At 41.8% G+C, this 12,020-nt stretch overlaps 1 protein-coding gene and 1 long non-coding RNA gene across 2 annotated transcripts in view; one reads left to right on the top strand and one right to left on the bottom strand.

The window, feature by feature from the left end:
* LOC138612497 (inositol hexakisphosphate and diphosphoinositol-pentakisphosphate kinase 2-like) overlaps nt 1-12,020 on the bottom strand; it is a 61,617-nt gene that overhangs the window by 31,365 nt on the left and 18,232 nt on the right. Inside the window, exons 10-19 of the mRNA XM_069685787.1 lie at nt 11,669-11,770; nt 11,331-11,417; nt 10,254-10,329; nt 9,753-9,862; nt 6,556-6,641; nt 5,481-5,606; nt 1,725-1,846; nt 967-1,149; nt 534-675; nt 135-358 (exon numbers count right to left, since the gene is read on the bottom strand). Coding sequence (XP_069541888.1) covers nt 135-358; nt 534-675; nt 967-1,149; nt 1,725-1,846; nt 5,481-5,606; nt 6,556-6,641; nt 9,753-9,862; nt 10,254-10,329; nt 11,331-11,417; nt 11,669-11,770 — 1,258 coding nt within the window. The remainder of the gene's footprint in view (nt 1-134; nt 359-533; nt 676-966; nt 1,150-1,724; nt 1,847-5,480; nt 5,607-6,555; nt 6,642-9,752; nt 9,863-10,253; nt 10,330-11,330; nt 11,418-11,668; nt 11,771-12,020) is intronic.
* LOC138612498 (uncharacterized) lies at nt 2,667-5,602 on the top strand. The gene is made up of 3 exons (XR_011309709.1): nt 2,667-2,902; nt 3,580-3,664; nt 5,359-5,602. It is a non-coding gene; the product is annotated as an uncharacterized lncRNA (long non-coding RNA).

Genomic DNA, 12,020 nt, shown 5'->3' with positions numbered 1-12,020 from the left:
CGCCAATTTCAAATATTATTGCTCCTATCGATTACAGAGAACACCAGCTTTGACTGACTGCCTAAAGAAACAATCTTCTACAGCTATGAGTATACAAGGCTGAGTCTGAGAACACCTAAAATGTGCTTATTAACCTGTGGAATGACTATGTCAGCCAGGGCTCGGGACAGTCTGAACAGCTCCAGCGTGTCCTCCAGTCCAACAGATGCGTTGTGCTGTGAGTCGTATTTGATACAGTCGTAGATGTCCGGGATCTTGCTGATGTCGTAGCGGCCGCTCTTCATGCGAAAGTCTCTCTCCAGTTTTGACCAGCGCTGCAGCATCAGCTCCAGAGTCTCACTGTGGTAGAGCTGCAGGTCTAAGAAGAAACAATGTTGTGATATTCAACACGTTACTAAATGTACCTGATGTCTCACTACATGGACACATTCTAATCTTTTCTGCTTTTTTTTCTCTCTCAAATGCAGCATGCAGAGTATTTCCTCTTCCGTGCACGACTTTGTATACAGCCAGGTGCTGCAGGTTCAAACTACCTGCAGACTTGGGGTCTTCCAGCCTCTTGCGGATCTGTGAGTTGAGACTCTGGATGAGGGCGTACACCTTGTCACAGGTTTTGACTGGATTCTGTATCACCTTCATTGAGTTCACCAGGGATGGGCTGCTTGTAGGTGCGAGCTGGGACACAACGGAGACAGAAGGAAAAGATAACATGATGTCGGTAAAATCATATCAAAGATTGTTTTCAGTAAAGACTTCTTATCTTATCGCCAGAACATGCATGGGAACATTTTTATGCACATACAGAGAGAGACTTGCATAACAATATTTATACAATTCTTTGAGAAAAAAAATATTTAAAGAATAAAACAGCACGTCTGACTGTTTACACTAAATATGTGGAAACTTGGACTGCTTGACAAGAGGCCTGATGCAAGGTCGTGTTTACCGTTCAGGTTTGCCACATACCTTCTGATAGTCGTCCTCTGTGAACTCCTGGTCCTTCTGCATGATCTCATGCAGCCCTGCTTTCACCTTCTGTTGGCAGTCCGTCAGGGAGTCACTGTCGCTGTCCAGCAGTCCGTTCATGTTGGCACTCTTCACCATCTGAACCAGGATCGGAGTTAATTCCCCTTCTAGAGCCAGCAGACCCTGCAGAGAAACCAGAGTAGTTGAAGAGAGATAACCATAAAAAGATTTACATAAATATATTTACATTTTCATGCATAGTCTTAGATCCTTCACTACGGGTAGGACAGTGTTCCCCTTGAAAGCATCCCCTAACTTCTGTACACTATGTCCGTCCGTAACGAATGGTGGACAGTATACAAATATTAAAAACTAAATTGTTTATTTTTTCACTTATTTATGACTGATTTATGAAACAGAAAAAGAGGATCTCAAGCAGAGAGATTTTTGTTCCCTAGATCTGTCAAAAGTTTTAACCTGTTTAACATTTGTTATAAGTACAAGCACCAACACCTACAGGCAACTTTAGAGTCACTAATTAACCTAACAATTGCCAGTAGGTGTGGGTGTGATTGTGTAGTATCTGCCTCTATGTGTCAGCCCTGTGATTGTCTGGCGATCGGTCCAGGGCGTACCCTGCCTCTTGCACAATGGAAGCTGGGAAAGGCTCCAACCCCCCCTTGACCCTGAACAGGATTAGCGGTATAAATAATGGATGGATGGATGGAAAAGTACATGTAATATTCTTTCAGGGTTACCTTTGCAAAAGCAGCAGCTGTCATCTGCACCCTGCCTTCGTCAGAGGCGTAAATCTTCAGGTCGTGGCGGTAAGTGCTGTGCAGGCGCAGGAGGCCACAGCCTGGAAACCCAGCATAGTCACCTAGAGGTTTGTAAACAAAGTGAAGCATCATGGTTAAAAATGTTTTTATTTATTTATTAAGAAACGGCTGAGTTGGGCAGGGAGGAAAAACAGTGTCTTGATTGTACCCAAATGTACCAAGCATTTCATTAAAAATAGCAACTCGGGCGATTCGGCACCTGCACAGGTGCAACATCACTTTCAGTTCACATGCATTGTCCTCAACAGGATTTGTAACTTTGCTTTTGACATAACTCACTTAAACGTGAACTCCAATATTGTGGTTTTAGTTACAAATAACATGAAGTGAAAGTGAAGCAAATTGATGTTGAGTAAACCCTCAAAATTACTGAAGTCAACTCCGCTGGAGTAGAGATCAACATCCTTTTGGATTACCACACTGCAGAGAGACGATAAAATTCTTTTACATGCTACGTACTGTATAATTTCATTAATGTAGCTGTAGGTGGATGCATACCAACGCTACAGACCAAATCACACTGATGCTTCATGCATTTTTCTCAAGTGTACAGCCAAAAAGTCTGATGTTAAACTACTGAACAGCTCGGGTTATCATGCCTCATTTGAAGGAATCCCAGACATGTTGGGGACTTACCCCTCTTCTAAACTCTCATCCAGACTTAAGTAGAATGGCTTTCATCAAACAAACATCATCCCAAGAAGTCATGGAAAAAATGCAGTAGGATTAGTGTGAGATGATCCGCGTTAGCTTACAATGACGAACCACCATCAATTTTGCTTCCTGCGTATATGTCTGAGCACGTGACCAAACCAACATTTGCTACGGTGGATCACCTCAGGAGCACAATGACGACACAAACAATCCACAGCAATCTCAATGTAGGACAAACCGGGCTTGTCCTCATGTGAAATGAAACAGAATCATGATGAGAAAAGAGAAAGCACGTTAGTGGACGAAGTGAGAAACGCGAAGAATGAGAGAGGAGTGGAAGAGCGGTCATATCCAGGAAACCCTTCTCTTACCAGAGTCAATAGGGGACTCACAGCCAAGGGACCGGCGGTTACCGGCTAGTAGTTTACACAGCGCAACAACAGGTAAGAAGAGAAGAGCAGAGTTAATAGACAAAACTTGTGGTGGAAAAAGAAGTATGAAAACAGTGGCTGGGATGAGAAGATGGCCTTGTTTTCATAAAAAAAGAAGCAACAAAGGGACAGACGGACTCCACTTTCAGTTCTTCTTCAGGTGGTTTTCCTGTGCAGTTTGGGAGTTGCTTTTCATGCACTACAGAACAAAGCATTAAGAAGGAAAGCCTGAAAGACGGGAATTCTTTGCATGACAGCGGGGTATCGCTCAGTTTAAAACTCTGAAGCATGACCTGCAGACAGAGACCTTTAAGTAACAGGCAGGTTTGTCTGCTTACATCATTGTTAATTTGTTTGCATGAAGGAAATATGTTGCTACATTAATGTCATCACTTTTGTAGATAACTATTGTAATATTGTTTCTCTTTTAGGCACCGTCTCTTTTGCATTAACCCATACACTTTATATTTTATCATTTCAGTTATATTTGTTTTCTGTATTTCTCTAATTTTGTTTGCTATCTGGCACTATAATTTCCTTCAGGATTAACACAGTTCTATTTTATCTTATCTTATCTTGTGCACACACAACATCAAAGCAGGGCGTTCTCAGGTGTGCTCAGCTGCATCCACACCCAGCTGTGATGTGGTACAGCACAATTGTTCACTGAGAACTACATTACCCCTCAGGGCCTGTGTCCACTTACGCTGCCAGCGCTTCTCCCCGATGTCTACTGGTCACGAAAGTTGTGTGGCAGGACTTCTGCTACCCTTGGTAAGGCTGTTTTAAATTTCTTTGTATGCTTGATATGAAACAATAAATAAGAAAACAATAAAAACAATGTGTCCTGGCATTAGGAGCAGCTCTAGACCTGGAAATTGTACCCCTTTAAAAAAAAAGGAAGGATTAGCTTCTCCTCCATTGTTGTCGACATCTAAAGTCCCGCCTCTTCTTGATTTTTGGTCGGTGATGGAGAAGTGACATTGACGAGGGCATCAGTCTTCCAAAAGTGGGCACAGCGCTCTCCGAACAACTGACACCGAGGGCGTGTTTGTGCTGAAAACACCGAACTGTATTGGTTTTGTAAAGAAAATACGCACAAAATCCGCTGTTAGAGGACTCAGGCCCGAAGGGCTGTGGACAGCATGTGCCGACTGCTAGATGACAGCAGTTTCTACCAGGGTTAAGTTAAAATTTTGAATATGAATATAAAGCTATACCTTAAAATAAATACTGTAAAAACCTAATGAGGAGTATTGTTAGTGCTAGATTTGTCAAAATGTAAACCTAATTTCTGGTCATGTCTATTGATCCTATACTTAGAGAAATAAAGATACTGTTCCTCTCCATCATCTCCCATTTTACTCCAGAAAGCAGAAAGCATTGAATCAGACTGCTGAAGCCAGTGTGGAGGTTGTTGACAGTTCAATCCTAAATCAATGGATGTGTTTTCATGTAATAGTTTTAGTAGTTGTTGTTTAATTTTTCATCAGCTAGTTCGACAAAGGTCTGAGGTAAAGGGTATTCTTTATATTGGCCATAACCTGCCAAACAGAGAATACAGGTTGCAAACAGGAAACAAAATAAGTCGCCTTGTCTATCGAACCCATCTAAGGGGGCAAATACGGACAGGGGTCTTGTTTCTATTATCAACCTTGTTTACCATTTTCTAGTGCAAGACTGGCTTCAACAACCCCTCTATAACCTAGACGTGTTATTAAAGATGCTCTGCTTGTGTTTGCTTTATTAAGTAAACCGAAATATCTATTACACTTTCAGTTGTTTAACCATCTTCTGTAAACTATCAGCACCCTCTCCCTGGTTCGTTCTGTATAGTAATCAAAGTGAGTCCCATTAAAATGTAGGCACAAAATACATTAAATGACTTTCTACAACTTGGATCACGATGAAATACAATAAAACTGTTAGTAAGGAAGAGACTGTATTTTGACCTGAGATTGTTACGTATCAGTTGATTATCTAATTCATGTTATTCTTATGAATGAGGCAGCAATTCTAACTTCTATGAAAGCAACTAAAGAGCGGTACAAAAAGATCTGGTGGCTGCCAGAAGCCTGAAAGTCTGGCTTGCCGACTCTAAAATAACCTCCACCCCCGACCCTCTTTGACACGATGTATGTCAGCAATGCAATGTTGACATTGCACATGGCAGCGCTCTGAGTGACTGAAGAGAGCGGCTGGAAATAGACTTCAATGAGCTAAGGCACACATGTGAGGACAGACCGCACTGTACGATTATCATTTCCCCTCTTGACTCAGTGAATTATAATGACCTCTGATAATGTTTGTGCTTTTGTGGGTTGTGTCAGTGTGTGTTTTTGTCTATAGGTGTTGTTGTTGTAAAAGTAAGGGAATGTGGTACATTTATTTAAATAAAAACCTAGACAATATATTAGGGATGTTTATAATTAACTCACTTTTAAATGTGCACTGAAATGTGGTTTAAGGTTGTCAAAACGCCAAGAGCAACATTTTCTCCGAGACAAATACAAAGAACATCAGAGACAAGCCGGATCCTTCATAAGCACAAATATGAGCTGATGTGAGTGCGAGTGCATCCAGTGGGTACCTTGACCACCGGGGTACATGCAGCGAAAGGCCCTGCCCAGCTCCTCAGCCTGAACCCGGCCTGCAGGTGTCAGCTCCCCGCCCCACTTTAACACCAGCAGCAGAGATGGACCGTCCTTCTTAGAGTCTGAAAAACAGCAGTGTATTACACAATAAATCATCAACATACAAAATCAATTCACAAGTGTTTTAGTAATTTAATTCACATTTTGAAGATGTCTGTCTCTTCACCTGCAGTATTTGAGAGAAAGAAATTCTTTAAAGTTATAATCTCGAAGATCTCAGTTTCGTTCTCTTTGGCGGCACCTATGGTGATAAGCGGTGATTGCGGGCGCACACTTCCCAAATATCCTGACAGTGTTACATGTGTGACGTCCACGGTTGGCTGCGGTTGTAACTCCTGATTTTCCTGGCTGACGGTCGCTTTCCTTTTTAGACTGTTTGCTTCATCTGAGCGTCGAGTTTGTTTCTTTTTCTTTGGATTTTCACGTATTGTTGAAGTTGTATCTGTAGTCATCCATCTTTTCTTTGTTTATTCAGCCATAGTAGATTACTGTTTACTCGCAACACTTGCAGAGAGCGGAAAAGCAGCCGCTTAGCTTCGCCTACCCTCTCTGGCAGACCAACCACTGCTGGCTGATGGAAAACGCGTCACTAACTGGGCGCCGCTTGGGATTTTTGTGTGTGTGTGTTTTACCATTAAGATTGGTCATGTTACATAAGCAATATGACCAAATTGTTGCACCTATTTGCAATAGGCCACTCATATTGCCACCCTCCCCCCCCCTAATTTTGCCACATACCTTAACACATACACACACACACAACACACTTGACCTCTGTGCAAAATGTCATCCTCTAGTTTGACTTGCCCTGATATCTCATGTTTTTACAATTCATGGTTAATTTATTTTACCGAAAACATAAATTTGAAACATTATAAAAGATTCCTCTTCATGGAAAAACATTTATTAGAATTCATCCTTTATTTTGTAATCAGATTACACTGCACAACATAAACACTCAAAACCGTCGATATAAACACTAATTCTGTGTGCGTGTTTTTGTGATGGTACCTTCTTCTTCGCTTGAAGCTTTGGGTTGGCCGTTGCGCAGGTAGGTCAGCTGGACTTTCCTGTTGATACCTGAGAAATGACCGTACCTGGAGAGACAGAACACACACACACACACACACGAAGTAGACACAGCACATTTTGATATGCACATACACGGACGTACACACAGTAAGCAAACATGGATACACAGAGAGAATTTATCCCATCTTCAAGTATTTTGCATAAATATTTAACAGCGCATGTTTCACTTCTACCCCTACAAATGCTTAAAGAGAAGGAAGATCAAGGCAACAACAACAAGGCAACACTGATTATACACACAACCTAGTATCAGAATTAGCTGATGGTTTAACAATAATTCAGTCAGTCCCCTAAAGACCAGTAGCTCCCATGGACCTTGAAGTTGTGCGTGACTGCTTGTAAAATGTTGCAGGGTGAAAATCAATACCAATCCTAATCATGTCGGTATTCTTAAAAGTCATACGCAAACACATATCAGGAGGAGCGTCTGCTCGCCGAGCATGCTCTGCTTGGGTAAGAATTTAGCACATCCTGCAGACTAATGACCATATGTTGTTCTGTAATAAGACAGGCAGCTGAGCGGACGCCTCAAAAAGCCACATGATGATGGACCCTGAAGTGGGATAAATAACTCTGGCAGGAGGCCCGAGAGTCTCAACTGCTGTCAAAGAGCCTCACTTGAAAAAGACATCATTACGCAGCACTGTAAACCAGTCGTACTTGGTGTTTCTCTGCTTCTACTGGAGTTTCAAACGTGTGGGATTACAGCATCACTGCACACACACAACTATTATTAGCTAGGGAGGTATTTTACTTGTTTGCATAATGAACTTCAGCCTCAGGAACGAACAGTATACATTGAACTTAAGCTTCTTTATCGCTTGATTATTCAGAGGTGTGCTTTCGAAGCCAAATGCTCTGTACACTGCATGCCCAGCACCAGACAGCAGACAAACACACATTGTTTTGTTCTACTATTTTGAACCTTGCACTTCTTGCAAATTTGATGGTCAAAATTATTTGTTGTTGCACTCAAATCTCTGTGAAGAAGAGCACCAGCAAAGCCCTGAAATAGGTGGTAACAGTGGGGAAAGGCAGGAGGGAGGAAGACATTAGGAGATTTAGAGTCCACTTGATATGTGGTGGAAACGGCATGCACACGACTAGCACGGCACTCTGATTTACATACACAGAAGCACAGTGAAATCCTCTGACAGACCTTTGACTGTGTATGTGTCTAGAGTTAATGGCTAAAAATGAATGATTGTTAATGGAAAATGATACACTCGGGGGAATTCACTAAAGCATTGCGCGGATTTTGCGGCGGCTAAACCTGTGCAAATGACACATAAGCACTTTTTTTACTGTGGTTCCGCCTCAGCGTCGTAACAAAGATCCGTCCTCACGCACCACGTGTGTTTTTAAATAGCGTTCTGGCGTTGCGGAAGCAAAACGTGCGCGAGGTGTAAACAAACAGTACGTGCTTCAAATATACACACACAGCGCTGTTCCGCCCTGCCGGCTCTGCAGTTTACACAGACGCCGTTTCGCTTCTGTTATGCTTCGATAACTACCTCCAATGCCAGCTCAGAGGCGGAACGACTTCGCCCCATCATTACGCCTCTGTGTGTTCTACACAGAAGACAGAACTTAACAGAGGCGTAATAATCCCGCCTTGAACTGGCAGTGTAAAAAGGGCTAAAGACTGTGCCTCATATTCGGAGCCAACGCAGAGGGTTAAATGCACTCCAAAGTGCGCTGCAGAGCAAACAGCGTCTCTGTGCTCTGGTGCCGTTTGCATGTACTTTGCAAACATTCGGGGCATATTTGTCCCCTTTCTATGCAAATGAGCCTCGTAGCAAAAAGCACCTAATTCAAAAATGCCAGTGCTAACGACACCGCGCAGTTAGAGTGAAAATATCACCGTCTGCAGAGAGCTGGTGGTAACTGCGGCACATTAAGGTCCGTCTCGATCTGAGTTTCCAGTGATCATGGCGAAAATTCCACCTTTTGTGTGATCAAAAAATGTATTTGTCCCTAAATACAATCTGTTAATAATATTTTGTCATTATTATTATAATCAGGAGGCCAATCATTCCGGGGCTGTGCGAGGCTCAACTCTGGCACACGGGCACACTTTGTCTACATGTAGAGACAGTCTGGAGCCGTTACGCAGGACGGGGATTATTATCTGGACGAGCTGCTTGTTTAAAAAAAATGAAGCTGCGTTACAGAGAGTGAAACTAGTTAACACCTGTCGAGTCTGGACTTTACAATACACTGTTAAAAGAGCTGCCCCCTCCTCTCCCTGCTCATCATCGATCTGTGCATGGAGTTGAGATCCGTCAGTGTGCGCTCAACTACTGAGAGCGCAGCTCTGTTCAGCAGAGAGTGGAGCTGCAGACAGCTTCTCTCCACAATCAGACACACAACAAGAGCAAACTGCACGGATCTGCCAAACTTTATGGGCGTGTTCGCGCTTTAATATCATTAGTGCAATTTGCTTTGTGAATCAGACCTTGAAACTGAGCAGATGGTGAGCAATTTATGGAGCTATCAGCGGCCGCAATCCAGTCTTAGTGAATTCCCCCCTCAGTGTACAAAACATCAGGAATACCTTCAGATATGAAATAAAGCTTCTAAAGTTGCACCAGCCGTGTCTAAACCACCGCCTGCACCCAGTTTATACCACTTTGTATGTGATTTTAATAGGAGTAAATGATAAAACACACTAGCTAGTTATAGTTTTCGACTATATTCACTGTGGTTTGTGTCAGGTAGAGAAAAGGTGTTCCTGATACTTTGTACACACACTCTATGGAGACTAAAGAAAAGGAGGGTGATAAAACCGCATCCTTTATAGTAAGAAGGGAGAGGGTGCGTACTGAGTGTCATTCAAGCTGGATTCCCTTTTGGAGAGAAAGAAGGAGGGATGGGTGGGAAGGAGAAAACAGAGAGAGGGACAGAGGAGGGAAGAAAAGATAAAGCAAAGAGTTAGAGACACAAGAGGGAGGAAGGAATAAACATGTGTGTGTGAGTATGAGAGGAAATGACTGAACCCTGGTGTTGGAGGATGAATTGCATTGTGAGTGGATGACTGATGCAGGATGATGGCAGGAAAACAGGATGATGTTGTGTGTCTGAATAAGAGGGAGTGTGCGTTTAAGACGACTCACATCTCCAGGACAGTCTTGAGTTGCTCCAGTTTAGATTTCTTCTCCTCGATCTCACAGTCCATGTGCTGCCCCAGTTCAACCAGCAGCAGGCGGGCGATATCCAGCACTTCCTGGAAACACAGAGGCGTCCATATGATTCTTATCTTTTTAATTTTGGTAAACAAACAGTGGAAGCTCTGCAAATGTCCTCACAGAAAACCATAACAAAGACTAGACCTACAGTTAAAATGGCTTCATACATTAAGAAACAGACAATACAGTAACAGGATGAATGCAGTGTGGGAGTGGAGTTAAACAGCTACGTATTTAGACAACAAAACAATCATGTTTTTGTCCCATAATAATGATTATGATGCTTGATACATGCAGCCATACTGTGTTTTCCAAAGCTGCTCTTTATTCTTAAAAGGATTCAGTCCTAATCTGTAAGAAATACACAGGAAGAGGCGGAGGAGTGTGGGAAAAAGCATTTATGAGAGATTAAAAATCAGTCTCACTCACCTGTAGCTGCTTCGGCTTCTTCAGCTTTAGCTTTCCCGACTTGTAGCCTCCGTACTTCTCAAACAACTCGAAGAAACTGAGCAAGATAAACAGATATAGTTACATTCAATGACAACAATAACTTTAAGTCAGAAACACTTTATATGTTGGACAATCTTATAAAACAAGTGGATAAAATAAGAGTGAAAGCCTGCTGGAAGTTAGGCGTGTTTTATTGAATAAAGAAATAAACAGTTTGCACACTGCAGAGCTCCAGTATCCAGTAAACAATGGAGACCAGTTGTGTTTGATCTCACCTCTGTTCGATAATAAAGTTGACTTTGCAGGTTTGCTTTGTTTGCTTTGTTTGTTTATTCCATCGTTTCTGTTTGCTGCCATCAAACTTTTTAATGAGCAGTTACACAATGTACATACCTGTGTAGGAAACAGTTGCATATGCTTATATCATACATGCATAGGTATATTTATGCACTGTTTATATTTATAATGTATGCACTGTATTATTTATATTGAGCTTTTACAAGCCACTTCTGTATCTTCACATCTGCACAGCTCTTTAATTACACCTGGTGCACATATTTTCTATTATATTGCTTTTTTGTATCTTATTCTTACAGTCTATTTTTATCTTATTCTCCTTAAGTTCACTGTCAGTAGGAGTACTATTGTTAAATAACTTTTTACTTATTTTTATTCTACTTCTGCGTTTATTGTTCTGCACCTAAACACCACGTCAAATTCCGTGTATGTGTGAACCTATTTGGCAATAAACTTGATTCTGATTCTTCTGATCTTTTAGTGTCTCATTTGTAAGTTTTTGTTTAGAAACTTATTTTAACACTGTGCTGTTTGTATGTGCCAACATGTTTTTATGTTCAGTGTTAGATGTCACGTCCTAACTGTTATCAAAGCAGCTGTGACAGAGTAATTTCCTGCAAAGGATTAATAAAGCACCTGCCTTCTTTGGTTTACATTTTGTAGTGAGAAACTCTACAGTGATCTCTTATTTTATTTTGGCTAAAAAACAGATGCTGATAAAAAGGAGAGAAATCTTAATGCTGGATCCAAGAGACTTACAGAGGATGTCGGACTTCCATCTTCATCTTTTGCTTCGGTGTGCGGTCTCCATGGCGGATGATGGCAATGACACATCGCAGCTCCATCCTGGATGAAATTTAAATGTTTAAGTGTGTAAGAGAGAGTGTTATTTCACCATACAACCTCGGCATGCATCCACTTAGACCTTAATAGGCCTTAAAGTAAATCACTGCTCTTCATCCAGAGCATCGCTGAATTTGATGAGATATTAGAATTTGTGAGGATTTAACGTTTGGATTTCAACATTTTGGGCAAGTTTTTGGGTATAAGACACCCTGAACACCATATAAGCTACATTTTGTCTTCCAGGTACATACATGGTTCCTGAGGTTGTTGGGACGATGGGGATATCTTCAGCTTCCATGGGAATGGACCAGGGGATGTGGAACTGGGGGGCTAACTCCCTCATCACCATGTTCCTGTTGGGGCAGATAAAGCACTAACAGACTTAGAGGGATTAAGCACGATGAGTGTACGGATCAGGTAAGTAAACATCACAGAGGGAAGGTGCTAAATACACACCAAAAGTAAACATGCCGCTCATTCATCCGGCTTTTTTGTGGGCCAGTTTTAAGTTGTATGTTGTGTCTCAGATTTGCACTTTTTATTTAAACTAAAACAAGTGACTAAGTTGCTTTCATAATATTTCCACTTCCTGTGAGGTCTTTG

Source organism: Semicossyphus pulcher, unplaced genomic scaffold, assembly GCF_022749685.1.
Source record: "Semicossyphus pulcher isolate SPU_LCO1_2020_fin unplaced genomic scaffold, fSemPul1.0.p SCAF_8, whole genome shotgun sequence".
NCBI lineage: Eukaryota > Metazoa > Chordata > Actinopteri > Labriformes > Labridae > Semicossyphus > Semicossyphus pulcher.
Note: the sequence above shows the minus strand (reverse complement) of the source record. Positions and strands in the feature narration are given on the sequence as shown.